We start from the raw sequence: 27049 nt of genomic DNA, 5'->3' as shown, positions 1-27049 counted from the left end.
TTCAAATGTTGAATATCTAGCCATACCAGTTGACTCGTAGATAGAAAGTATAGCAATGCAATCCATCTGAAGTTCATCAATATGAACTGTATAATCGCCGGTCGGATTCTAAATATCCATATATATAAACTTGAAATTGTCTGGCAACTTCATCAATTTGAACACTATTTACAAGGCGAACCCTATAAAATTTAAAAACGACCATGTCCACACCCAATCTTCGTCTAGAAGCACTCAATATACTGAGTAAAGTGCCGCTTATTGGTGAGAAATCTGAGCCTCGTATGTTTCTTATAGGGAAGCAAAGCTAACGCCGTCAGATGGTCACAATGACTGGCCTCATCTTATTCGCGCTTACTATAAGAATGCACTGGATGACCGCTTTGCAGTGAACAAGAATCTCGCTGGTCATGTAGATGTGAGTCGGCTGATACGTGGAAAATCGGGAGGAGCTTTTTGGAGTGTTTTCATGCCTTGGTAGGATGGGCGACTATTTCATTGTCTCAGAGTCCTTCGCCATGAATACAGCTAACAGTGAAGCTCCGGCAAGCCCAAAAGGAGAAGCTGACTTGGAGAACATGGTCCGAGATACCCTGCAACAAATAGACCTGGTCTACCGTCTCGCAGAACTATATGCAGATAAATGGGAAATGTGCGAGTCTGCAGACGACATCATGCGCATATTCGAAAAGGATAAGTTTGTTTGTCTTATGGGTGTCGAGGGACTGCACCAGATCGGAGATAGTAGCAGTGTCTTACGCATGTATCATAAACTCGGCGTTCGATATGTGACTTTGACACATAGCAAGCATAATCAGTACGCTGATAGTGCAGTGAGTTGGTTAACTTTCCTTCCTTTAAGAGGATTTATCGTGGAGAGCTTTCTGACGTAAATAGACATCGAACCCTCCACTACATGGAGGATTGTCAGCTAAGGGCAAGGAAATAATCCGTGAGATGAACCGGATTGGCATGTGAGTTCGGTCTGAGGCAACTATTCAATGACTACTTCTAATCTAACAGATCAGGATGATCGATCTATCTCATACAAGCAGAGAAACCACCTTATCCGCCTTAGAACTTTCTTTAGCACCTGTTGCATTCACCCATTCCTGCGTGTAAGTCAGCGGCCAATGTATTGAGACGCAATGGTGCTAACGGTTTGAAAAGCGCAAATATAGTCTCTACGGACCGGAATGTCAGTGATGAAGCTTTAGACAAGCTCAAACTAAACCGAGGGATCATCATGATCGCGCTCATCCCTACGTTGAACCATCTTGACTCTAGTATTGCAAACATTAGTCACGTCATTGACCATATTCTTTATGTTGCCGAACGAATCGGCTTTGATCATATTGGTCTTGGATCCGATTATGACGGTATGATGAAAGCTGTCAACGGTCTCGAGGATGTCTCAAGGTATCCTGACCTCGTGGAGGCTATGTTGATAAGGGGCATATCACGAGAGAACGTGGAAAAGATCATCGGCCGCAATGTAATTCGAGTGCTGAAAGAGGTTGAAGAGTGCGCTAAGAGATATGGGCGAGAGCTTAGCGTCCTGGAGGATTCAGTAAAGCCACTTTGGGACGATGACCTTTGCGCTGTAGTCAAATCTGTGTATCCTGAAGCCGAGCATTAACTATTAGTAAGAAACATAGCCAAGTCATAACCATAACTACCTTCATTGAAGACCGTCCCCACGACCCCATAGAAATCGATGCAAATAATCGTGCTGCGCCCACATCAGATCGAGTAGAAAGTCGAAACCCGTCAAATACCAGGTCGGTACGTGACCTGAACTGTCCATGTACGTTCGAACTCCCCATTGGATCCAACGACTGACTGGTTGCCATAGTAGATTAAATAGCCATCGCCCGAGAATCCATCGTCGTGTTGTCCCAGCTCGGAAGGTTGGTTGAACTACTAAACGGGCGATATAACATGGTGGAAGGCCATGCTCTTTGGCGCCGTTGATCAGCAATCCCTGGTCGTAGAAATTCGTCAGACCTTAACCTTGAAGAGATGTAAATCGACTGAACGGACCATGTATCTTTCGGATGGAAGTCGTTGCTTTCCAATTGAAACAGGCCTTCGAGCCGTAAATGTGTTTATAGGAATTGTGGAACCGTCACGCAAGGAGAGGGAATCTAGCTGCACTAGAGTATATGCAATCCCTCCTCTTGTTCACGTATTCAAATCAGATCAAGAGATACAATGGGTTCATTTTTCGCACTCACCCTTCGCTAGCCACCAACCGAGAGAAGTCATCATCCGTAAGCATGTAAGCCACCCCAGTTACCGACTCCTGTCCTTTGTGTTGCTTTTCCGAGATCCCTCCCATTGCAGGTTCCGTATACGGCATTCCAGGAACATTGAAGCACAGCACATGACTGGGTATAGAGACCAATTCAACCTTCAATGGCTTGATACTGCGCCGGCCTGTCAGGACCGAGAGGGACATATTGGAGCCATATGCAAAATACCAGTGATGACTAGTTGTTTCATCCATGATGGCGTGATTTTCTTGCTGAATAGTATACTTGCCATTGGATGTGCTTACTGGGACATATCAGAGACCAGGACTGGGATACGTTTAACGAGGTTGGGGATCGACAAGGGATTTAGTCGGCGCATTAAACCTCGATATATTCACCGAGGGAGAACTCATGTTTTCCACGGCAAGCTTCTCTGGAGTCAGTAGGACTCAGTTTTACTCAAGTCCAGTATGAAAGAAGGGGAAAAAAGGGAGCTGTTTTTTTTTTAAAAAAAAAGTTTAATTCCAATGATGTCGGAAGCTTCAGTGTCAGAGAGGACAAAGAATGAAATCGACGAGAATACGAATGCCATGCCAATAGGCACGCACAGTCCCCCGCCAGAGAAGGGGCCAGAGGATGCTCAAAACCCGGTGCACCTAAGCTCAATAAGGTTGAGTGCTATCGTATTCTCGCTGTGTCTGGCAGTGTTCCTCTGTGGACTAGTACGATTCCTTTCAATGGTTAAGCCCTTATTAACTAATCTACGGCTCTCTTCTAACTTTCGTGTAATTATTAATAGGACCAAACAGTTATCGCAACAGCAACTCCGAAAATCTCAGATAGTTTTCACTCCCTCGGGGATGTTGGCTGGTGGACATCTGCCTACCTCCTTACCACCGCCACGTTTCAACTGCTGTACGGAAAAGCGTACAGCTTGGTGACAGTGAAACATGTCTATCTATTTGCAATGCTTATTTTTGTTGTTGGCTCAATCATATGTGCCGCGGCGCTGAATTCTATTGCTTTGATTCTAGGCCGCGCAATTGCTGGAGTTGGAGCGTCTGGCCTTATGTCAGGGGCTGTTCTGATAATAGCACAGTCTGCACCTCTGGAAAAACGTTCCGGTCTGCTTGGGATTATCACTGGTATATTTGGTATCTCAAGTATCGCAGGGCCATTTATAGGAGGAGCCCTGACGGAGAGAAGCACATGGCGCTGGTGCTTCGGTATTAATGCCCCGATTGGCGCAGTGACTATGGCCATTGTGGCAGTTTGTGTGAAGAAGATAGAGCATAGCGACAACAACGGCAAGAATCGAGCGACTCTGACACAGAAGATAAAGCAATTTGACCTCTTTGGAATGGTTGTCATTCTAGCCTCGCTCGTCTGCCTCATCCTTGCTCTGCAACTAGGTGGATCACAGTCATCCTGGAATAGCGGTCGTGTTATAGCACTGTTTGTCGTCGCCGGTGTTTTACTTCTTGCCTTCCTGGCAATGGAGAAGTGGCTCTCAAAGTCCCGGACGATTCCTAGTACAATCGTGCAATCTAGGAGCATGTGGGCTGCGGCTTTGTTTGCGGCATGTACAGCTGCAGCCATGTTTGTGGCTGTAACCTACCTTCCAATCTATTTCCAGGCGGTTCGAGGCTCGTCTGCGCTACGATCCGGTGTGATGCTCACGCCTCTGATTCTTGGATTTGTCGTCATGTCTGTTTTTGCAGGCATTTTGACCAACATGATGGGCTACTCGAATCCGGCGATGATCGCGGGCGCTGTGCTGTCGGCTGTTGGCGCTGGGTTACTTATGACCTTTGCGCTTGATACTCCATCGCCGAAATGGATTGGATATCAAGTTCTATTTGGCTTCGGGATCGGGTTCGGTCTCCAACAGCCAATGCTAGTTGTGCAGACTGTGCTCCCTTCGGAGGACATCCCGATCGGAGTGTCATTGATCACTCTTTTTCAAATGGTTTCTGGCTCTATATTTGTCTCCGTGTCTCAGAGTATCTTTCAAAACACCATTGTTGATATCCATAATGTTTTCCCTAATATTAGCGTGGATACACTATTGAAAACTGGTGCAACAGATATCCCAACGCTATTTTCAGATGATCAACTCCTGCGAGTACTTCCTATCTATCGCAATGCTATTATTAACACATTTTATGTTGCATTAGCACTGAGTTGTCTATCAATATTGGGGGCTCTCGGCACGGAATGGAAGTCGATGAAGACAAAAGCTGTCAGCGAGGAAGTTGAACAATGAATAGTTTCTTTCTTTCTTTCCATTTTGAGCTATCCACTATGAACCTTTTCACAAGGCTACGACTTATCTAATTACTTGTATCCCTCTTTGTGAGCGTAAGACGCATATCGCTAGCCGGGATCCATGTCTTATTTTGTCCAGATTGCGCGCCATCAGATGGATGGACAACCCTAATATCATAGAAATCAAGAAGATTGATTACACATAACTTTACTACCGCCTCAGCAAAGTACTGACCTAAGCATTTTCTCGTGCCGAATCCGAAAGTGAAGAGATTGTATCGCATCTGAGATTCGATGGTTAGCCTACTGCTATATTCATAGTTATTTAACTCTTATACTCACATCAATCGGACTGATACCCTTGAAACGTTCAGGTCTGAACTTATGACTGTCCTCACCCCAAAATGGATTGTCGATATTAATTGCGATAGTGTCCACAACAACTGAGGTACCTGCAGGGACGCGAATATCATTACTAAATATCTTATCTTCAGATGCGCTTTCCGGTATAGAGAAAGCTGTAAAGGGTCGAAGGCGCATCGATTCTAAGAAGCTTTGCCCAAGCAAAGTTGTCTTCTGTTGAAGGTATTGGCTAAGACTTCGTTGTTGTTCATCAGCAGCTTCCTCGCGAAGATCCTTTTGTATCCTGGGGTTTTCAGCAACGTGAATAACCATCCATGTCAGGACATGAGAAGCAACGTCAAGGTTCGCAAACAACATTTCGTCTAGTGTCTGTAGCAGTTCATTTTTGCCTATACGATTTTCTTGCATGGACTCCCAGAGTGGCACTATGAATTGACCTCGTGATGCGAGAGTCCTCCGCGACTCGTACATTTTCTCATTGAATGCGAACCAATTCGTCTGAAATTCAGCCAGTTCTGTTTTGGCCTGCATGCATAGGGAACTAAAGACACCAAAGCGATATGCGGGTCCAGCAAGCGCAAATCGTAGTAGTGGGAATCGCTGCTCGCCTATGGACCACAACTCGTCCTTTTCATCGGTCGTCATCGGCCCATATATCCTCTCTGCTGTGCAGTAGAAGACCAATTTTCCGAGAGCACTGGCTACGTGGAGTGTGACCTGATTTTTAGTTTCGTCCTTGACCTGATCTGCGGTTATCGTCATCAGATAGTTTCGGACAGTATCATTCAGAGCATCAGTACTCTGCGTTAACGCTTCATGCGTGAAATGTTGGTTGACTTTTGACCGGAGTTGCTTCCATCTTTCGCCATTAACAAAGCCCATGCAATCGCCCAAAAGCTCATGAAAAAACCAGCCTGCGTTACTCGACGCAGACTTATGATGGAAAGTCGAGTCTATGTGAAATACTCGTACGTCTTGCGAGGTAGTGATAACGCTATCCTCCACGTTAGTCAGTTTATGGAGACATGGGAGCTTAGGTCTCACATCTCAGGAGTGTTCGCAGCCCAAACGCGATAGACATCCCCGAACGATTGTCTCCATTCCCTACATTTTGCGTAACCGTTGACAAATTTGTCAAAAAAGTGTCCATGGGGCCATGACCATTTTGGGCCCCGGATGTGTTGGCCGTTGCTGTTTGTGATGGAATATACCCGTTGAAGATAGCTCTATTTGGTAAAATCCGAATCAGGATCAATCTACGCAAGAACGAGAGACGAACATACATGGATGAGGTTTTCGCATGTTATCGTAGCCGAGGACGATATTAATCCAGGCTTGAAGATAGCAACGGAAACCACGATGGCACCACATAGAAATAACCAGTAGTACGAGTCCATACCTGCACAATGATGCAGCGATCGAAATCAAGGAATCACGTTCCACACCTGCATATCACTTCGAAATATTACAAGCCGGCAAAATGCTTGACACCAATGTCAGCATGGACGTTGGGTGTACTTCACTATCCTTACAATATTGAGAACTTAGGGTTTAGGGCTAGGGCTATACAGCCCGAGATCGGTGAATAATTTGGAGAATTAGAACGCCGAGGTATAGAAACATAAACAAAATTAAGATACCGACTATAATGCGCCAATACTAACACCGTGCGAAATGCGAGTTGCTCGTGTTCAGACTTTGAAACTTAGAAAAAATGGGCACCGATCAACTGAGTTTCCTAGATGTATATACCTCACTCGGTAGGTAATCTTCGCGACTCGTGATAGATTTCCGGATTGAAGTATGTAGTGACATCCAACCCGCTTTTATCGACTGCAACGGATACATATGTATGAAAACCTAAACCATCCTCGAGGTTGCGATGATGGCTATTAACAAGCTTATTAGGTTTATATCTTGTTGGTATACACATGGGTTGAACTTACCAAAGCCGCTTCACCCCAGTCAAATAGTCATTCCCATCAGCAAAAGCATGCGCCCTGCTAGTAAGGTACCTTGATATCCCCTGCGCCACACACAGATCATTCTTTCCATAATGTTTGGCTGGAATATAAACCTTGATTTTGGGAACGGGACGCCCAGGCCTCAGTTCCGCCAAATACAAGATCCCTGCTGTTCGATGGTTGTTTACCGGGAGATCTGTATCCAACTCCTTTTCCTCTAGACTCAGAACAGAGCACCATATTGATTTCAGTGATTCCAACAGTTCGCCTTGGATATGAGTGGATATCCGGCCTCCAAGAGTCATCATATCAAGAACATCGTTAAATTTTGTGCGGGAAGAGCGGAGATAGATCTTGATGCGTGATTGGGATGGATCAATGCAATCGAGTGCTGTCATTTCGACTTGTGGTCGTCCATTATCGGAGTTGAAAGATTGGATATAGTCTGCTACCAGATTCCATGATTCGTATAGTAGAGTATCGGGTTGGGATGCGGATAGGGTTTTGATGCTGGATTGTACGAGGGAGAAGGTGGATTCGGCATTTAGAAGGGCTTTCCATTGCGGGAGAAAGTATGCCTTTAGCATGATATTTCTGCTGTTGTTTTTGATCCTCTTCTCCAGATCAAACGCCAAGAACTCCTGCGAATGCGGCAGCTTTGATGATGATGCGATATCAGATTGTAGAAGCTTTTCCCCATCCGTGTCAGAAGTAGGGGTAGTGAGCATGTCTACAAGCTTATCATACCAGCGAAGATCAACGAAGCTGGAGGAAGGTAGTATCTTTTCCACGAGCTCATTTGTCGCACGTGTATTAAAGGTGTCCAGCTCTGCAGGGACCGGATCAATTGAGTATCGTACCGTCGGCAGTTTATGTGATGCCGACCATTTCCAGCTCAATTCGATGGGAGTATGATCATCCGTCATGAAGGACTTATTCTTTTCTTCTAGTGGTAGAGCTGTCGTCGTAGGGTGTTGGCCAAATGACTCCGCGATGTAACGGGCAAAAAATTGGTAATGGAATTCTTGCGATTCATCCGTATACCCAGCCATTGCGAGCATATACTCTAGAATGCTGCCGACATCTCGGCACCAAAGGTGTCTGTCCCAATTATATTTTGCGTTGTATCCTTCATCTGGCGAAGTATCCCTTTTGATACATTTCATTCCCTGTTTGAGTAAAAAGAGTGTGGAGACAAGCCATCCTCCTACGGCACGCAGGAAATCCATCTCACGTGGTCGATATCTTTACGTACGTCAAGTAGAGCCTTTTCTTTTGATATCCCTACCAAAGGGTAGTACGCATGAAAGTTCAAAATCGCTCAATCGCTTGTCTGCAGATGCCGCAATCATGCAAAATTATTACGGAAGGGATCAATTGGGTTTTGGAAGAATATTGGCCGAGATTCAGCCCCAGGTCTATAAATTGTGAACTAGCTAGTACTAATTATATCTATCCAACAGGCCAATGCCGACTCAGCTGAGATGCGATCGGAATTCTACGCCAGGATAATGAAGTACCTGTGATATATTAACTATGCTTTCAAGACGCTGTCAGCGACGAACGGAAACAATAATCCCCTCATTGTTGAAGCAGCATGGTGCTATTCTGACTGGGGGCCATGAAATTATTGACCTCAGTAACGCCGAAAACTGTCTGCTACAGGAGAACGTGAGGCTCAAGGTGAACGGACATGTTGAGAACATAACCGCTGCAGTACGGCCAATAATTTCTCTTTTGCTTCTGTTCATCTAGCTGAGCATAGCAGGACTTATCCTACTCAACAGGCATCGGTGGAAGTCCCAAGGCACGACAACTCCTCGCCTCCGCTGTCAATAATCATTTCAACCCAACATGTGAGATTTCCGAGAACAATGTGGTGCTTACCGCCGGGGGAAGTTTTGCGCTTGAGACTCTCGTCGAGCAAATCTGTGACCCTGGTGACGGAATCCTCATCGCAACCCCTTACTGGTCCGGGCTCAATCTCTCGATTCAAATCCGCAGCGATGCCACAGTCATACCGGTCGATGGGATTCCACTAAACCAGTTCTTTGACCCTCAAAGTGTTAGATATTACGAGCTCGCACTTCGCGCCTCTTCTGTACCCGTGAAAGCAATCCTCGTGTGCAATCCGCACAATCCGTTAGGGCAATGTTATCCGAAAGAAACGATGACAGCGTTGCTGCAGTTCTGCCAGAGAAACAATTTACATTATATCTCTGACGAAGTTTATGCTCTTTCTGTGCATGCCCCAGAAGAGACATATATGAAGGACGAACACCGACATGATCAAACGACCATGCATGCATTTACATCCATACTATCTGTGGGACCTCCTAACGAAACGGCTCATGTCATCTACAGCCTGAGCAAGGACTTTGGCTGTAGTGGCCTTCGAATGGTGAGTAGATATCTATGCCCTGAGGCTTACTCTCCGTCGGCCCCTGATACTGAGAATTTCTCTGTTAGGGAGCTTTAATCACGTACAACCACGCCCTCCGCCTAAGTGGCGCATTAACTGCCTACCAACAAGTATCCAACATCGCAGCCAGTTTTGCAGTCAGCCACCTCCTATCCAAAGAGACCATCGAGGTTGTGCGCACCGAAAACGGCAAACAACTTCTCAAAGCATACCAAAACATACGCAACATGCTCCTCGACCGGGAGATCCCCTTCATCCAGGCAAATGCTGGCATGTTCGTATTTGCGCGATTATGCACTTGTCGTGATATCGTTGCGGAAGGGAAATTCAATAAGCTCTTGCAGAAACATTGCGTGTCGTTAGCAACGGGGACAAGCTATCATTTCAAGAATGAGATTGGATGGTATCGGATATGTTATGCGGTCCCGGTTGAGGTATTAATGGAGGCCTTTACCAGGATCGATAGGTGCATTTGCGAATTTGAGGAGATACAGGACGGCGGACTAGAGAAGAACAGGGGGGGTGTCGATCAGGTTGAAATACAGGCCTGATTCTCGAGCCATCTACAATGCCTATTCCGTTACTGAGAGACCATATGTGTTTTAGCTCAGGTGAAATTCCGTGCTGACTACGCCTATGTATATTTATATAGGCTGTGTCTTTACAAAAATAAACGCCATCGCAACGCTATCTAGGCAATCTATAGTGTCATGTCATTTCGTTACGGACATCTAAGACCGAGAACATCAAAGTGGCTGATTGGAATCAGCAAACAATCCATGACTATTAAACTTTGTGATCGAACTCTCCAAAGAATTCGCCACGCTAGATACCTGCGATTGCAAAAAATCCATCTGCAGCATTTCGACAGTACTAACGTTCCGCAGCCTGTCCCGGAACAAGCTGACTACCTGCCTGCTATTCGCCAGAGCTCTCGCGGTCAGCACTGCTCTCACAATGCGACTATCATCCTCGGAGGCGACGTATTCGCTGCTATACTGAACTTGAAAGGTGCTGCCCAGCCCTGCTGGAGGCGAGACAAGCCAGTGTGCCCACTTGGACACAGTGCTCATCACCATAGATCCTAGCAGGAGAGTCTGTAAGTCGGAGGAGCAGGTTGGGCATTTCAGGGCTGAGGAGACGGTGGAAAGTGCGATGGGGTAGTGGTGGAGATTATTCTCGAGGCTCATGGGGGACTCTCGCTGCTCGATAGCGCGTATTTGGCCAATGCAGTTTGCGACTGTTTGCAGACATGAACAGAAATCTATCTGGGGAGGTTTGAATGGGGTTATTGGTGTGCTTAATTTATGTAGGGAGTTCAGTCGCGGAGACAAATCAAACGATGGGGTGCTGCTATTGGTGCTCGCGATGTTATGCTGATGGGGTTGATGGTCAACTGGAAGGCCTGCGCACTGGGCTGCGAGCGAATTGAAGGTTTCCAATCGATCGCAACTCGGAGTATTATATGCGTCGCAACCCAGCCCTAGATTTATGCTACCGTCGCTATCCATGCATGGATCCGGTATCGTTGGGAGGTGATCTAGTATAGAAATCGAGCACTGGAGATATGTGTTAGCGCTCTTTCTGTTTATAGGGCACTTGTATTCCATTTTCGGTAGCTAGCTAGCTTGCTTACCGGCGTCCCCACGATCCCTGGTATTTCCTCATTCAGTGCATCGACATGCTCCATGTCGAGGAGGGAATATGTCTGAGATAGCGGCGTTCTAGGCGGCGGTTCAATGAAAGAGGCCGAAGCCCCGTTACACAGATCCTGGTCTTGATCTTGATCCCTGTCGTTGTTGGGTGACCCCAACCCTGTGCTACTTGGAAAAACTGACGTCGTCTGTGGACCTTTATCGACAACAACTGCAGGGGAGAAGATGGCGTTGTTGTTGTTGTTGTTGCTGCTGCTGCTGCTGTTGCTGCTGCTGTTACTCGCCTTTTCGGACCTACTCAAGGACAGGATTCGGCGAATGTGTCGCGACTCTAACAGGCCTTCTGGCGGAGCGCCTTCCGCTAAACGCCTCAGCGTCTCTTTAGTTTTCTTGTTGAGGCTTCCCTTGGGCTTCCCGAGATTGGCACGGAAGCTGTAGCGACAGGGAAGGTTACTAACATTTTAGGGCAGTTAGTTCGACCACATGATCGAGCATGGATATCGGATAGAGGAGAGCTCACTCCTTTTGACATCTTTCGCAAGGACTCTTACCTGAGCAGCGGACCTTGGCACTGTGACACCGGTCGCAAGCTGATCGAAGCTTCTTGGAGGTCTGCTCGGTGGCCTGGTCTTTGCAGGTGGTGCTTCTTCCTTGCGGTGTAAGAAACGGCTGGGTCATGGTCAATTGGGCTCTAGTTAGCAATGTAACCAAAGTCATCAAGCAACCTATCTTATAAGTAAAATTATGGGGGGACAAAAAGAGGGACATGTACGAGTACGACTGAGGCTGTCTTGTTTTTACATCGTATGATATACAGAATAACCATTTGCCCGGTGCGCTCCCGAAACTTCGCAGGGGTTTCTAATTGCGACGACGGTAGGATCAGGGATAGTTACCTAGACGGAAATTGAAACGAGATGATAAGAAGCTGGCCCCCGTTCAATTGCAAACATGTATGTCTACGAACGATTGGATCAACATGTTTTGTAGGCAGCTAAAAGTTGGGGTCGATGCAAGACCAGCCAGGATGCGCCGCAACACAGCGAATCAGCACGACCGAAGACGCCTCGAGGCACTTTACAGTACGTTACTCTGCAGAAGCAACGTCGTATAAAAGTAGTCTAATAAATTAACAATCCCGCCACGACCCCATAGGGCCAGTGCCGCAAATCCGCCGGCCTAATTGATCCTTCACCACAAGCTTTTACTCTGTACGAACAAAGTACATATGCCAAGCGTCTCGGTCAATGTCATTCCTATCAGCTCTAACTTACTAAGGTGATCAACACGAGAAAAAATTCAGCCTCGCGTTCATGCAGAAGGTTATTTCTCGCTCAGTCCGACTTTACAGCTGTGACAACGTGGAACCTCCAGGTGTTGCCGGTGGTTTCCATCTCGTCCACGACGGCGTCCTTGAGCGCCTTGAACTGGTCCGGCGAGAACCAGTATTCCGGAAATTCTGCAGCGGTCAGTAGGTATTTTTTTTTTTTTTCTTTCTTTCTTTCAGATATCTCTGGTTGTCATTTTGTGTGGTGGTGGGACTTACTACTCCCGATCATGGCGAAATTGTCGATCATGGCACACAAATTCGAGGTGGTGCTAATCTGAGCTTCACGCGTTGTCGCCAGACGACCCATCGGAAATGAGAAAATTGTGTCCTGTATCTTCACAGCACCGGCCTTCTCCAGCCAACCCGCAATCAACGGGCCAGGCGCGGCGTTCATGCCAGCCTCACGGAATCCCCGCTCCATATAGGCCATCATTTGGTCCATGCCAGGGTGCTCCGGCCCACCGTCGTAGCCCAACAAATTTGCGTCGACCAGCTGAATGCAACCGCCGGGCTTCACTAACTCGAACAGTTTGCACACAATCTCCTCTTCCTTCTGCGGGTTGAACATGGCCAGACAGTACCGCTGGTGCACCAAGTCGTAAGCGCCGTGATCCTCGGCCGGCCAGGGGTCCATCACGGACTGTATCTTGAAGCTAATGGAGGACGGCAGATCCTTTAGCTGCTCAAAGTGCTTGGCGTTGATGTCTGTGCCCACAAAGGTTGCGTTGGGGTACTGCTCCGCAACATCCTTCATCCACAGCCCGTCGCCCGTCGCCGAGTCGAGCACTCGGATAGGCTCTGTTTTGGAGAGAGGCACTCTTACAAACTCTCCTTGCATGGCGTCCTTGTGCAATTCGTGCTGCATTCGCAGTCGGTCGTACTCGTTCTCCTGTCTGACCTCCATGCCCTTGTATAGCGCCGCGCGGCCGGGATCTGCTCGGTCTGCCGCGACGCTCATCTTGTCTTGGGGTGTCGATAATTGGATTGGTATTAAAAAGCGTAACTATATATATAAATTTATAACTTTGTCGAGAACAGCGGTTGTTCGTATTTGTCTTTTGGTATTTGTATTAGTGTCAGACGGGTAAATGTTTAATAGATTCGAACAGCAGACTAGTTCGTGCAATGGTGACGGTGGCGGGGGTTAGTCTTCTTATGCGATATCCCAAGTGACTGACATTGCCTGTCTGCCTTTACCGGGAGGTGAATCCTTTAATCGCCGAGCGAAATGGAACCCCGAGAGAGACAACATCCATGTCGCCCCTTGTCATCCTTGTCATCCTTGTCGTTGCACGTAGCCTGCACTACTTGCGCCGTAGACTAGTAGCACGAAGCACGCCTTCTTTGTTTGATTCTTAATTAACTACCTGTTCCCCCCGCTCAAGCCCGCGAATTGAGTCATGCAAGCCAGCTCCCTTCCAGTCACTTCTGGTATCTACTAGGTACAGCGATGGCGCCGCCCGTGACAATTGACTCTACGCCGCAGCGTGCCTTAATCATCGTTCCAACTGTGGTGTTGGTCTTTTCGACTCTGGCGATTGGCTTGCGCTTTTATGCTCACCAGATCAAGAGACAGCGCTTTGTGGTTGACGATGCCCTGGCCTTGGGCGGTTTGGTACTCTCTCTGTCTCGCTTATATCAAATCGATTTGCACTTACTGATGGAAAAATTAGATATTCGCATACGGACTTCATATTAATTTGTGTATTAGCGTGGCATTCGGTGGTCTTGGAGTTTCCATAACCACCCTTGAAGTGTCGAATATAGTGGTATACGCCAAGGTCAGTCCATCCCAGCAAGCAAACAAACAAAGAAAGAAACGAATCACTAATACCTAGTCCAACTACTCCAGACCATCATCGCCGGCGGCGCCCTCTACGGAACTGCAGTAACCCTCCTCCAAGTCTCGATTCTTTTCCTCTATGTGCGCCTCTTCAGCATCGTCCGCTGGCATGTTGTCGCGTGCTACGTCGTTATGGGCTTCTGCGTCGCATGGTGGATAGCCTTCTTTGGGGGCACCATGGGCGACTGTGTGCCGCTGCAAAAGCTCTGGACTCCGACCGAGCATGGGACATGCATTGATCAGAACAAGGCCTGCGGAGCTACGGGAATTGCTCATATCATTCTAGACCTGATCATCCTCATTCTACCGTTGCCCATTATCTGGAATATGAAGATTGATATGACGCGCAAGTTTTTTGTTTCGGTGATTTTCAGCATTGGTATATTGTGCGTGCTTCTCCACCTAGTATTAACATTGGAGAAGTAATGATTGATGGATTTTTCGCTCACAATTTTTTTTTTTAACTGAACAGTGCCACCGTCTGCTCCATCCTACGCATCAGCTGCATCGTCTCCCTGATCAAGATCGACAGCTCCGATCCCACCGCGTCAACCTGGATGAGCTACCTTTTCGAATCCCTCGAAGTCTCCATGGGCGTCATTTGCGTATGCAGCAGCTCGGTGCCCGTCGTATACTCGCGAGTCAGCCCCAGACTTGGATCGTACGCGCGTAACCTTTTGAGCTCGCTTCGTGGACGGTCACGCTTTACCACCAATCATAGTCAATCGAGTACTGGTGGTGAGGAGTTGGGTTATATCGGTGCGGGCGCTTCCAATGCAAATACTGTGCCGTCGAAGCAGGGGACTACTAATGATGACATTGCCCTCGCTGATACGACTCCTCGGGCCGCCGTTTAAAAAAAAAAAAAAAAAAAAAAGCTCTCTTTTTTTTTCGTCATTTTGACATTTTGAGGCGCTAGCTACATGGGAGGGGCAGTTACGAGTTTTAATGAATGAATAGAATTAATGACTTCCAATGACCCCAAGTTCTATGCGAGTAACCCAATAGCTATGGGAGAGTAGATCCATTATCTTTCTTCTTTTGCTTCATCTTCATGACCAAAAGTCTGCACCCTCATAAACGCCCTCCCCACCTCCGGCATGGCGAGCACCTTCTCACTCCACGCCTTCAGGGCAGGGTACTCCCCAAACTCAATCTGCGCGGACATGGCAATCTGCGCATTCGCAAAGGGCAGGATCGCAATATCAGCTATCGTAAGCCGATCCGCGAGGGCAATGTATTGCTGTCCCGGTTCATTCAAGCGCGCTTCAAGGATACTGTATTCCTTTTTGATAGCGGCGGCCAGGATCTCGAGCGCGTTGCCGATGGTGGAGGCATGGCCGACTTTGAGGGTTAGCCACCATTTCCCCGTCGGGCTGTTCAATCAATCAATCATTTCGTCCGCTCAGGGCTATAGATTAGAAATTCAAAATGGAAATTGGCAAGATAGATAACTCACCCCAACCCAGCGGTATACGCCATAAGCCAACTCGACACCCTCGCCCGCTCCGCCAATGTCTTCCCCTTATACAAGCCCTCGCGATCATACTTATCCGCTAAAAACGTGAGACACGCAGAACTCTCAAACACGTTCAAGACAGCGGTGGCCTTGTCTTCCTTTTCCCGTCCGCCTTCTTGTTGTATAACCACGCTCTCCTCCAGACTGGTTATCGCGGGCACCATTTTATACGGATTGATCTCCCCGAACCATTCACTCTCGCTCGGAGACGTGAGTACTTTGTAGTCATAGGGGATATGCAGTAGGTCCAATAGAATCAATAGTTTGGCGACATTGGGACCTGAGGTGTGGGTCGCTGTGTATGTAGACCTGTCGCATTAGCTCTGCTTCCGGATTTGTATGGATATGGTATCCATTACCTAGGGTTTGGGATCAATTGTTTCTTACCCTTCTTTACGTAGAGCGTCACTCTATCGGATGATACATGATGGCCGTCCATGTTTGGCTGATTACAATAATGTGTTCTGCAGTGGTTATGGAATAGGGAATAGATTCATCATCTTCCAATAGATGTGGTTAAGTAGTTAAGTTACCTACGTAATATAGAGCGGCTTTGTTCCTTCGCCGTTCCCATTCCCTCCGAATTCGTCAAGATGTCATTTTAAGGGCCGATTCTGCGCGCCGAACTATTGAATTAGTTCATTTAGGTATACACATATGTATCAGAGGGGGAAATGGCCATTAAACATGAACATTAGATTAGTTAAGCAATTCCTCCTTCATTCAAGTATGTAGAATCTCAGATTCATTCAACCGAGCCAGTGATCATTGACGGTGATTCAAAGTTGGAAGGCTGAATTGAATTGACACAGTTCAGACTGATCTCTTTTTTTTTTTTTTCCAAGATATCTTCGGCGTCGATGGTCTGTTCTTCTCGAATGTTCAAATCGTCCTTGGATATACTATAACTACTATGAAGGTACGAACTATCTGGTATGCGTACAGAGTCGTTATAGAGATGCCTAAGCACTTGAAAGTCCCTTATTCAGGGATCACGTAGGTAGCAAGCATTACGTAGGGTACTTACGGTAACATCTGTGGGGAGTTCACCCCCAGTCCGTAGTGCGTCCAAACCCCCTGTTTTTAAACAAGAAACAAGAGTGCATGGACAGAGTAGGTGGGGGGTGAAAGAACGGAACCCTTTGTGAGCAGTTGTTACTCGTTAACGTAACTAACGTCAACACTTGTTCTACATGAGTCAAAGGACCTCAGGGTTTTTGGGGTACCATAGTTACTCCGTACTAGGTACCATATACATACCGGTATGCTACCAAATAGTTAACTTAAGAAAGAGTACGTACCAATATTTCAGTGCGGGAAGAGCGGATGTCGAGAAAACCAGAAGAGTGGAGGATCTACAAAGCCCTAACTTACTTGAAATTACTGTTACGTACGGACTCCGTGAGTAACCTTTTTAACTTACTCCGTGCTTAAAACAGGAAAAAAAGAAATTAATTAATTTCCACAGCTGATTTACACAGTACACGGTTAAGCGAGCGTACTACGTAGTATTATTTTTTGATAAAATTTGTGTGGAAGACTGTAGAAGTAAAAATGGTAAAATGGTAAATAAATTGACTAAACGCTGAGCTATCAAGAGCCAAATCGTTTAGTGACAAAACGCCGCGCTATGTATGTATGTATGTATGTGTGTGCCCCGATAGGAATGCCCATGATGCAATGCTATGTACATAATTGAATGATAAGCGATAAAACAAAGTAAAAGTGTGTGCTAAGTGCCGATGCACTCGATCGATATCCCAACCCATCGTTGAGGAACGGTCGGCCCTGCCTCGTAGTCTCCTGAAATGAGTCGCGCGGCTTTGCGTGGAGGAAGCCATATTCTCGCGCGCGTGGGGACGTCATCGCGTAGTTTGCCGCTGCGGCGCATGTTCATTTCCAGCACGATCATGCGGAGGAAATCGCTGTTTTCGCGCGGTTCTCGCTGTCGGGAAGATGGGAGCTCGTGATGGTTTGTGCTCTTGTTATCTCCTGAGCCGGATTGGTTGTATGTTTGCATCTGGATCGAAACGGGACAGTTGTCCAGTCCTTGCAACTTGTCATGAGGATGGTCGCTGTAGACGTGCATCTCGGCAGGAGACAATGTGATCGGATTGAGATAGCGGCGAAGAGCAGGGGAAGGCGGCCCGCTCAATGGAAGTGGGCGCCGGTCGTCTGTCAGCTCGGGAGTAATGGAAAAAAGAGATCGTGTAAGGAAATCATCCGGTCGAACTGAAGGTGTTGCAAAATTCGACACCGTCTGAGCCGCAGATTTGATGGCCCTCAGTGAAGCCGTAAGATTGGATTTGAACGTGAACCCAAGCCGCGGAAAATTCCGTAACGAACGGTTCTCTGGTGAGGCAACAGCAGGCGTGCTTTCTTGCATATAATTAGACGGGTCGAACGATTCAATATCAATGTCGAGAAGGGGATGATCGGTCGCACATTCCTGCGGCGGAGACAGTTGCTTCCGTCTCTCGAATGCTCGTCTCTGAAGCGAAGGCGATGATGAATAGGGAGTATTCGGTCCGGAAGTAATAAATGAATTCAAATCGTGATCCAAAGAGGGCACCGAGTCCGTTGACATGGAGCGTTTGAACTGAGGTGACTCGACTTCGGTGTTGCTGGTGCTCACAGAAACCGGTATACTGCCATAATGCTCGTCTGGGGGGCTGAGTAGAACGTCCAGCGGCGAGCTTAATGCCCCATCGATATTGGCAAACTCGTCCCGTGTTTTGACTCCATCCATAAGGAATCGACTGAACTCTTCGACATGGTTTCCGCGAGGCAACTTGCGTGCGCCTCTGATGCTTCTGCCTCGGCGAGGAATAGCTGTCGTTTCGAGAAGTGTGCTCAAAGATGGCGGTAGGTTGCGGTCTTGGGTCTGCGTAGAGGATGATCGTCGTGATGACGCAGAATCTCTGCGTACCGTCCTGACATTTCTGTTATCGCCATAAACACCGGTATTGTTTCGCTCTGTGCTCGCTTTCGGTGGGATGATAACAGGACTCGTATGAGGGACTGTGATCGAGTCTGTAAGGGCAACGGAGGGAGTCATGACAGGGGTAGGTAGTAGAGGTCGAGTTGGCATCTGTCTATTTATCACAGTCCTGGCAGCCACGGGCTTCTTTTCATTCTGAACCGAATCCTTCTGGACTCGTGCCGAAGAAAACATGAAGGCTCTGGGCACCATCATATTGCATACTTCACGAGGACTTTCGTAGCATAACTAACTCCCGAGGAGGCACTCTGGTCGAGAGTCTGGGCGAGGAACATAGGAAATGGTGAAGGCGACGATCGATGACACTCCGCTCGAGGAGATGATGCAGAGAGCTTTCGGTATTGTTCCGTCGAAATTGCTAGTTCGTTGGGGTGCGTCGGCGATGTGAGACAAGGGCCCGTTATCAGTCACGCCGATAATGTGTAGATAGCACGCGACTCGCACAGGCGTCCACGGGCGATATTCTGCAGGCGTTGATAGCGGTAATAATAATCGAGATGTCGATGAGAGCGTTATTATTATCTTCGAGGGCGTCGGTTGAAACGAGAGAGAATCGAAAGCAGCGTCGTGTTGAGATGAAGAGGAATTTCTAGTCTAGGGTGCAGACGATAGATAAGCATCGCTTCCTTACGGAGTAAGTTTCTTGACTAATGAATGCCGGGGGAGAGACGTGACCGAACGTTACGTTCGCCGCGTGGGGCACAGCGCGGCCAACTGCCGAATTGGTGTAACGAAGCGTATTGCCGTGTAATGTGAACCGTCGTATTAGATTTCCGGCTGGCAAATTAATCGTCATTGACATTGATGATTGAGCCCGGTGGGGGACCCTTTCCGTTACGTCCGTTTAGTAGTTAACTTACTCCGTCCTAACTATGACTAAATGGTAAATCCCTCACTCAATGATTGCTCGGTTCGGCCATTGTCAGGCAGCATTTAGGCTTGTCCATATGATGTGTTGGCAGATCCGATGCCAAAGTGTGGTACCAGCCAATGAGTCGTGTGACTTTTGTTATGAGGTTTGTCGATGACCTCTGACTACTACTCTGTAGTACCTCCTACAGAGTACACAATGGCCCTTGATCAAGACACAACCGTCGAGATCTCCCGAATGGCCTCTAAACCGTTTCGGGCAGTTGACAACGACCCGACCATTCGTAACAGAGTATCAGATCTTTCCGATTGACCCGCTGCAGAATATTCTGCGGTGGAGCCATCGAAGAAAGAGTTAGTCGACTCCGTAGTGCGTGGTAGTACGTAGTACGTCCCAAAAGGCCACGCTGTGCATGCGACACCGAGGCAGACAGCCAGAACTCGGAGTGTTCCGTCTAACTACCTATGTATCACACAGGTTAAGTTTTAAGTCAACTAACACCACCTACCACACTACATTACTCGTCGAACAACATCAAAAGACTCAACTGAGAAAAACGCGCGGTTAATCGGAAAAACGCGCGATTGTTTTATATATTATACTTTTTTCTCTTATTTTTCTTATCAAATGGCTACTCTGTAGTAAAGTACTGGTACCGTGGAACCAGAGTCACATCGAGCCGGCAGTTGTATGTGGAACAAATCCACAAGGGGAAGCTTGTCACGAACAAAGTGAGCGGAAAATTAGCGGTGTAACTATTTAATCAATCAATGTAAAGGAGAAGAAAATAATTGAAGGGTTGAAGGGCTGAGGATTGTGATATTTGTTGTCCAAATGCCCGATATGCAGTGTGAGTGTAGGTTAACTAACTTAGTTAAGTTACCGGTACGTCATGTTAGGTAAGTCTGCCAGGGTTGTGCCCTAACTAGTTAACTTCGATATATAATACATTGTATATCCGTTCTTAGTTACAGGCGAGCTCCCTTTTCACATTTACGACGCGGGATATTCTATGCCTCGACGCACTTTCAAACTTTTACTACGTAATATACTCGTAGCAGAAGCAGAAAGCACTCAAATACTCTGTTTGCATTGGTACCCCTGAAATTTTATTCATCCCTGGTGGAATCGCTTAAACGTTGTGTTAAGTTAGTTGCAAGGATATGACCCTATCCCGCTTTCTGCATGCAGGTACCTACCTGTTCCTTTGCTCCTTCTGCCATTAATTGATGGGTAATTTTCCTCCATCTGCTTTAGTAGCTACCGTAGCCCCTTCAATCAAATCCGGGGCATTTACGAGGGAACACCATATTTTCACCAGATGGCAATTGCTATAAACTAAATGCTCAGAATTGATGCTGGCTAGATAATAAAAAGGCAGAACACCCGTCCTTGGCGCGCGTCTATAGTGTGAGAAACTTTAGGTGCTTGAAGAAAAAAAGCATTTGGATTAACTAGCTCATGCAATAGCATGGTTTATCTTAAGGATGGAATTTCGGTCAAGCAAGCCAGTCCGGATACCAACAAATTGACCACCAGATGATGAATCTCACAACAGACCTGAGGCTTATGGGTTTTCGTGCTCATAGTACTAAAATCTAGCTATACCTTTTTTTTTTTTTTTTTTTTTTTTTCTTTTCAAAATGCCGTTGCTGGATTTTGGTTGACATTACTGGGTTGACTTTGATTCGAAATAAAACATTCTAGAATCGTTTACCTTTATTATCCTCGGCTCCTAAGCACACACCATAGGGACGAGATACCTGATATCAATCCAGATTTCTACCGATTGAGGAGAGAAGGATACTATAATTAATCTGATTGTGGGCAAGATCTCGAATTTGGAGTCAACTGGTAAGTGAGGTTCGTCGGTTCACTTCAACTCAGTCGGCCAGAACATACGCCCATCCTGCCAAATCGATCAATTTCTGAGTCCTGATGGAGATCGTTTGGCGGCAATACTTACTTCTCAGGTAATGCGTGCTTTGTTTTGAGCATCTACAACAGCCAAGAGCCTACAAGCACGTTGAGCCCTAGTGAATGTCGTCATGGGGTGACGGTCTGATACATCAGAAGAACGCGATAAGTATGTTGGAGAAAGACATGGCAATACTTGAGATTAAATCATAGTTTAGTTGAAGAACAGATGCTGCTATTCAAGGTTAATCGATATTTCCTAATCGGGCAACCACGCACCTGCCCAATCTGGAAGGTTCCTGTAAGGGCTTCAGCGTGCCTTTGGGGCTTACTACGTAGTAGTCACTTACCGTTAGTTAACTATCTAACTAGTTAACTAATAGTTATAACCAACGTAAACCTAAACGTACATCCACTAGTTACCGATTATGTATGTAAAGATATGGACTCTGCTTTGCTAACAATCTGTGGGTATGAGATCTCGTCGATCTCGCGCGTAGTCTAAACATGGTAGATAAGCACTACAGGAGCTATGATCACTATCACGCCCCACCAGGTGCCATATGCCTCTTTTGATGTAGTAGTTAACCACTACGTAGTAGGGGCCATATCTACCAATCAACCGATCTGTATAAGATCGCTGAATCAGGCCGATCTCACGGAAAAGCAAACTGGGAAGTGTATGCATGTCCTTCCAGGCTAGTGGTCATTGCGCTCAATGACTTACCTGGGCACTGGTTATCTCTGCATTACCGGCAGCGCTGTGTTTTATTCTTGTTTTAGGGTTGTGGCAGCTTGGATACCGACTGGTGATCTTAACCGAGGAGCTCTTGTTGACTTCCAAGAGCTCTTGTGATTGTTCACTGCGCCCAGACGGCCAATCAGCGTCAGCGATAAGCGTGTATTTCTCATGCTGTTGAGCCTTGGTAATCTACTCTATATATAACCATAAAACATCTCTTAAGACTCTCCAGTGAATCTGTGCTGTGTAGATACAAACATGGATTTAGCATGCATGTGAATCCTGTATACGTTGTTGGGTGTTTTCAATTGCAACAATCGCAGACTAAAAGTATAGTGCATACAAGCTCTACCTTTCTTTCTTATCTCGGTGAACCCCAAACCAACCAAGCCTGGCTCACTCGTGACACGATTGGCAAGCAGGGAAAGACGGGGGTGGAACGTGGATATGCAATCTGGGATCAGGGTACACATTGTGCCGTAGGACAGCCAGAAATGAGTTGACAGGCTCTGAAGCATTTTTACTACATATGGTACGTATCCTATGCCTATATGCTGGTCCAAACGAGCCAATCACAGCGCATAGAGTAATCAATTCACCGTGCCGCCAATCAGAGGGTTTGCTTGCTGGATTAGCCATCGCTTGCATCTTGACTGGATCACTCTGTAGAGACAATGCCTTTGTCAAGCTCGCCTCTTGTGAGTCCGCAGTATTGCATCGACACCCATCATTTCGATATTCCGACTCGTTCGTCAAAATAATATATATATAATCGCGCTGGTCGCAGCAGCCCGCCGTAGACGGTATACCGGAGGAGCCGAGATCGCAGCGCGGGATGTCTGGGAACGGCAAACGGACTGAACCGACCAATCACCCACCAATCCTCGTCGACTCCAGAGATAACAACCTGACCCAACCTCACAATTCGAGCCATAGCACTAGCCCCAGTCTCTACCTCTCTATTCATTCGCCTGCCGCGCTATCTGTTGATACTATTGATTGCAAATCCAAACATCTGCGGTAGACAGGTCTGGAGTTATCGGGGAAACTACTGAGTTGCGCGGGGTCGCGCCTGCAGAAAAATTACAGTAGTTCGTGCTTAGCGGTGATTCGGATTTCGCCTCCTTGAACGTCGTCTCGCGGATCTCGTCTGCTCGCCTTTGTCGATTTATTCTTTACCACTGCAGCGGATATGGTTTCATCATCTCCGCGGTGAGGATCGGTTGCTCCCCGATTATGGACTGTGCCTTACGATAACGTACCCTACGATAACGAAAGAACAAGCCTATCGACTATCCACAAAGCCCGGCGTAATCGCGGAGAGTCTCGAGCAATGGACGAGAGGGCTGTATTTGACAATGACAGTACAACAAGTACCGATGAGGCTCCGGAACCAACATCTTCTAGCAATGCGTCGGGTCGAACCAAAGCCAAGGCCAAGCGGAATGATGATGGTCAAGCAGCCAAACGTCGGTGCGTGAGTTCGGCATGCATTGCTTGTCGTCGAAGGAAGTCAAAGGTATGAACCCATTACATTAAATAATAGTCCAAGAACCTCATGCTGATGATTCAGTGCGACGGAAATCTCCCTAGTTGCGCCGCCTGTTCATCCGTGTATCATACGCCATGTAAGCTTGCCACCGAGCTCATTCATCCAACCGCAACACTAACATCGGAATAGGTATATATGATCCGAACTCCGATCATCGAAGGAAAGGGGTGTACAAGAAAGATATCGACAACCTTCGAACTCGAAATACAACCTTGCAAACGCTCATACACGCGATCTTGAATTATGATGAAGACAACGCATTCGATTTGGTTCGCCAAATCCGGTTATGCGACAGCTTGGAGGATGTAGCAGACGCCATCATAAATCAAGAGCGAGGTTTAAATGCCTCTGCCATTACGGCCCGGCGCGAACAACCCATCGAGGATGACACGGGAACCGACCAATTTGAGTCCGAGCTTGCAGGGAAGATGAGCGAGCTGATGCTGGATGGTTCCGTCAAATTCATTGGTGGCACATCCAACCTGCTATTCCTACCCCCCGATTTACAACTTGACGATGGACACTCCTCTCGCGAGTTGGTTAAGATGAAACAAGGTTCAAGGTTTTCGGTCGCTCAGTGGACGAGGGTTACAGACGACGAGGCGTTGGTGAAGCATCTAATGAACATGTACTTCACCTGGCATTATGCATACTTCACTACATTATCCAAAAATCTTTTTTACCGAGACTTTCGCCGCGGCCAGTCCAGCTCATACTGCTCGTCTTTTTTGGTGAACACAATGCTGGCTCTGGGTTGCCACTTCAGCTCGTGGCCCGGTGCTTATGAGCACCCGGAGGACTCTGCGACGGCGGGTGATCACTTTTTCAGAGAAGCCAAACGGTTGTTACTAGAACACGATGAACATGAAAAGGCCAAACTTTGCACTGTGCAGGCGCTAGCATTGATGTCTGTTCGCGAAGCAGGCTGTGGCCGGGAAGGCAAAGGCTGGGTTTACAGCGGTATGAGTTTTCGAATGGCCTATGATCTAGGGCTCAATTTTGGTGCCACAAACTTGGGTTCGAGCAAGTTGATGGAGGAGGATATTGACGCTCGAAGGATTACTTTCTGGGGTTGTTATCTGTTTGATAAGTACGCTTGTCTCCTCCTTGTTCCCAGACTTATTATTCTAACCTGGCGTATCGATAGATGCTGGTCTAATTACCTGGGCCGTCAACCACAACTATCCCTCGCTGATGCCACAGTCCCCAAGTTTGACGTCTATCCTGCAGAAGAAGCGGAGCCATGGATACCATATACGGACGTTGGCGTTGGACGAGAACGCGCACAGCCTGCGCGAACTCGAGCAGTAGCCTTGCAGATTTCAAAGCTCTGCGAAATTAGCAACGATCTACTGGCATTCTTCTACCATCCTATGCCTTCCGAAAAGCAGCCTTCGCGACAAGCCGAACTCTCAAAGCTCAGTGACCTGCACACACGGCTTGAGGCTTGGAAGAAGGGCCTACCAGCAGAAATGGAGCCGAGAGACGGTCAACTACCACCTGTCTTAGTCATGCAGTATGTCTTCTTACACCGATGAACTACCGAGACTATATTAACGATTTTTAGTATGTTCTACCAACTTTTATTCATCCATCTATACCGCCCTTTCCTCAAATACACCAAATCAACATCCCCCTTACCACAACATGTCTCCCCCCGAAGATTATGCTCACAAGCTGCGGCTGCCATATCTAAATTACTCCGAATCTATAAAAAGTCATACGGTCTGCGACAAATTTGTAACATTGCAGTATATATTGTCCATTCAGCTTGCACGATTCATCTTTTGAACCTGCCAGACCGCAACGCTAGAAGAGACCTCATCCACGGCGTTCGAAACTTGGAAGAAATAGGCGAAGGCTGGCTCTGCGCTCGACGTACTTTAAGGATTCTTGATTTATCTGCTGTCAAATGGCAGATCGAAATACCAAACGAAGTCACTACGGTCTTTGACCGGACTCGTGTCAAATGGGGATCGTGGGGCCATTGGGACCAAGTGACTTCACCCAGTGTGTCCGAAACCTCGCCCATGTCGGCAAATGCTATCATGAGCGTACCCGTTGTTCATCAAAAACACGATGAACTATACACATCATCCACACTCCCGCAACTGCTACCGGCAATGACCCAATCTAACAAACGAACGGTTTATTCTCCCACAATTGGTGCCGCCGTTCAGCATCCGATGGCAAATGTCCAACCCACACGCTATCCTGACCAACTAGAAATACTTCCTTTTATGAGCTACCCTCCAGCTCCAGACCAGACATCACCCCCGACTAGCATATCCAGCGTTTACCCAACTCAAGGCATGGCTTATTCGCAGCCTAATGGTGGATATAAACCCCAACCGGACACAATGAGTATGAACAATCAAGATATATCCTGCAACAATTCCAACAGCAGCAATAGTCCCGTGGCAGTCGGCGGCACTCCGCCAATGCCTGTCTTTAATGGGATGACTGAAAACATGCTGGAAGAGAACCAAGATTGGTGGATGCGTGATCAAAGCGCATTAGCTTTGGGGCTCGAAAACTGGGGTGAAGGATGGGCAGGAAACCAATTCATGAACCTCAACCTTCCTGCCCCTCCGCCTCATGCTTCTCGTTCTTCCCTTCATCCTGTTCATCAGAATCGTCCTTCCAATGGCCACAATACAGTTGATATGCAGCCACGCACCAACGGCAACGAAGCACTAGGCAACCTGCAATTATCAGGAAACATTCCCCAGGACGGCGGCGTCAAACATGCTTACGGCTTTCAAAACATGCCTCCATCAGGATACCAATGAAACGAGACTCCTTCATGACCAACAAATACACTGAGATGAAACTTGACGAAGCCTGAACTTTTACGAACATCAAAAAACATTGGGACATACTCTGGAAATTTAAATTTTTTTTTTTTTTTGTATAGATTGGAGTCAATGTGGAATTTAGATACAGGAGGCTCAGCCATGCGATTTGCTCATGTAATGTCTTAGTTTTACCGATTATACCTCTGTCTTTTTTTGCTATTGTAAGTATGTCAGATTTATCATAGTAATTTGTACAAACTGGATTAGTTATAAGTTATTGTCTCGCGTGCTTAGTAACTAGCATCATGATACTAGTTGATAGGCAGGACTGGGTATGTATGTCGGCAAGCATAGCCTTGAAGAGCTAGCCTAATGCCCCCATGAGGCTTGACCAGGGTTGTGTATCTGTCCGATAGGTCGTGGAAGCTCCATATGTATATTGTCATGCCAATTCGTGACAAGCTTTGCAGGTTGAGTCAGCCTGGTTAGGGCCGGATCCGAGTCCAACGTTTTATCTCCTCATGCATACATAACTAGTTAGTTAACTAG

General features: G+C 47.1%; 12 protein-coding genes across 12 annotated transcripts; 5 read left to right on the top strand and 7 right to left on the bottom strand.

Moving 5' to 3' along the window:
• Positions 1-203: 203 nt before the first annotated feature.
• Positions 204-1639, top strand: EYB26_001589 (uncharacterized protein; the record flags this gene model as incomplete). Its single annotated transcript, XM_054260898.1, has 6 exons — positions 204-264; positions 321-477; positions 551-833; positions 898-974; positions 1029-1118; positions 1171-1639. The coding sequence occupies 6 exons, from the start codon at positions 204-206 to the stop codon at positions 1637-1639; spliced, it is 1137 nt and encodes a 378-aa protein (XP_054116873.1).
• Positions 1640-1681: 42 nt separating this feature from the next.
• On the bottom strand, positions 1682-2509 carry EYB26_001588 (uncharacterized protein; the record flags this gene model as incomplete). The annotated part of the gene is made up of 3 exons (XM_054260897.1): positions 1682-1984; positions 2044-2179; positions 2238-2509. 3 exons carry the CDS (start codon positions 2507-2509, stop codon positions 1682-1684), a joined length of 711 nt encoding a protein of 236 aa, XP_054116872.1.
• A 273-nt stretch (positions 2510-2782) lies between these two features.
• EYB26_001587 (uncharacterized protein) lies at positions 2783-4521 on the top strand (the record flags this gene model as incomplete). Its single annotated transcript, XM_054260896.1, has 2 exons — positions 2783-2977; positions 3055-4521. 2 exons carry the CDS (start codon positions 2783-2785, stop codon positions 4519-4521), a joined length of 1662 nt encoding a protein of 553 aa, XP_054116871.1.
• Positions 4522-4588: 67 nt separating this feature from the next.
• EYB26_001586 (uncharacterized protein) lies at positions 4589-6283 on the bottom strand (the record flags this gene model as incomplete). Its single annotated transcript, XM_054260895.1, has 4 exons — positions 4589-4807; positions 4866-5880; positions 5931-6112; positions 6170-6283. The coding sequence occupies 4 exons, from the start codon at positions 6281-6283 to the stop codon at positions 4589-4591; spliced, it is 1530 nt and encodes a 509-aa protein (XP_054116870.1).
• A 356-nt stretch (positions 6284-6639) lies between these two features.
• On the bottom strand, positions 6640-8079 carry EYB26_001585 (uncharacterized protein; the record flags this gene model as incomplete). Its single annotated transcript, XM_054260894.1, has 2 exons — positions 6640-6775; positions 6833-8079. 2 exons carry the CDS (start codon positions 8077-8079, stop codon positions 6640-6642), a joined length of 1383 nt encoding a protein of 460 aa, XP_054116869.1.
• Positions 8080-8386: 307 nt separating this feature from the next.
• On the top strand, positions 8387-9823 carry EYB26_001584 (uncharacterized protein; the record flags this gene model as incomplete). Its single annotated transcript, XM_054260893.1, has 3 exons — positions 8387-8566; positions 8619-9251; positions 9320-9823. The coding sequence occupies 3 exons, from the start codon at positions 8387-8389 to the stop codon at positions 9821-9823; spliced, it is 1317 nt and encodes a 438-aa protein (XP_054116868.1).
• A 195-nt stretch (positions 9824-10018) lies between these two features.
• On the bottom strand, positions 10019-11605 carry EYB26_001583 (uncharacterized protein; the record flags this gene model as incomplete). Its single annotated transcript, XM_054260892.1, has 3 exons — positions 10019-10831; positions 10909-11380; positions 11448-11605. 3 exons carry the CDS (start codon positions 11603-11605, stop codon positions 10019-10021), a joined length of 1443 nt encoding a protein of 480 aa, XP_054116867.1.
• Positions 11606-12261: 656 nt separating this feature from the next.
• EYB26_001582 (uncharacterized protein) lies at positions 12262-13215 on the bottom strand (the record flags this gene model as incomplete). Its single annotated transcript, XM_054260891.1, has 2 exons — positions 12262-12386; positions 12474-13215. 2 exons carry the CDS (start codon positions 13213-13215, stop codon positions 12262-12264), a joined length of 867 nt encoding a protein of 288 aa, XP_054116866.1.
• Positions 13216-13707: 492 nt separating this feature from the next.
• On the top strand, positions 13708-14957 carry EYB26_001581 (uncharacterized protein; the record flags this gene model as incomplete). Its single annotated transcript, XM_054260890.1, has 4 exons — positions 13708-13872; positions 13931-14038; positions 14110-14486; positions 14573-14957. 4 exons carry the CDS (start codon positions 13708-13710, stop codon positions 14955-14957), a joined length of 1035 nt encoding a protein of 344 aa, XP_054116865.1.
• Positions 14958-15127: 170 nt separating this feature from the next.
• EYB26_001580 (uncharacterized protein) lies at positions 15128-16058 on the bottom strand (the record flags this gene model as incomplete). The annotated part of the gene is made up of 3 exons (XM_054260889.1): positions 15128-15476; positions 15560-15914; positions 16007-16058. The coding sequence occupies 3 exons, from the start codon at positions 16056-16058 to the stop codon at positions 15128-15130; spliced, it is 756 nt and encodes a 251-aa protein (XP_054116864.1).
• Positions 16059-17351: 1293 nt separating this feature from the next.
• On the bottom strand, positions 17352-18815 carry EYB26_001579 (uncharacterized protein; the record flags this gene model as incomplete). Its single annotated transcript, XM_054260888.1, has 1 exon — positions 17352-18815. The coding sequence occupies one exon, from the start codon at positions 18813-18815 to the stop codon at positions 17352-17354; it is 1464 nt and encodes a 487-aa protein (XP_054116863.1).
• A 4668-nt stretch (positions 18816-23483) lies between these two features.
• On the top strand, positions 23484-26494 carry EYB26_001578 (uncharacterized protein; the record flags this gene model as incomplete). Its single annotated transcript, XM_054260887.1, has 5 exons — positions 23484-23669; positions 23724-23778; positions 23832-24792; positions 24850-25218; positions 25270-26494. The coding sequence occupies 5 exons, from the start codon at positions 23484-23486 to the stop codon at positions 26492-26494; spliced, it is 2796 nt and encodes a 931-aa protein (XP_054116862.1).
• Positions 26495-27049: the final 555 nt, after the last annotated feature.

The sequence above is a fragment of the Talaromyces marneffei genome, chromosome 1, assembly GCF_009556855.1.
Source record: "Talaromyces marneffei chromosome 1, complete sequence".
NCBI classification, from domain to species: domain Eukaryota; kingdom Fungi; phylum Ascomycota; class Eurotiomycetes; order Eurotiales; family Trichocomaceae; genus Talaromyces; species Talaromyces marneffei.
The sequence above is the reverse complement of the archived record's forward strand: the minus strand, read 5'-3'. Positions and strand labels throughout refer to the sequence as shown.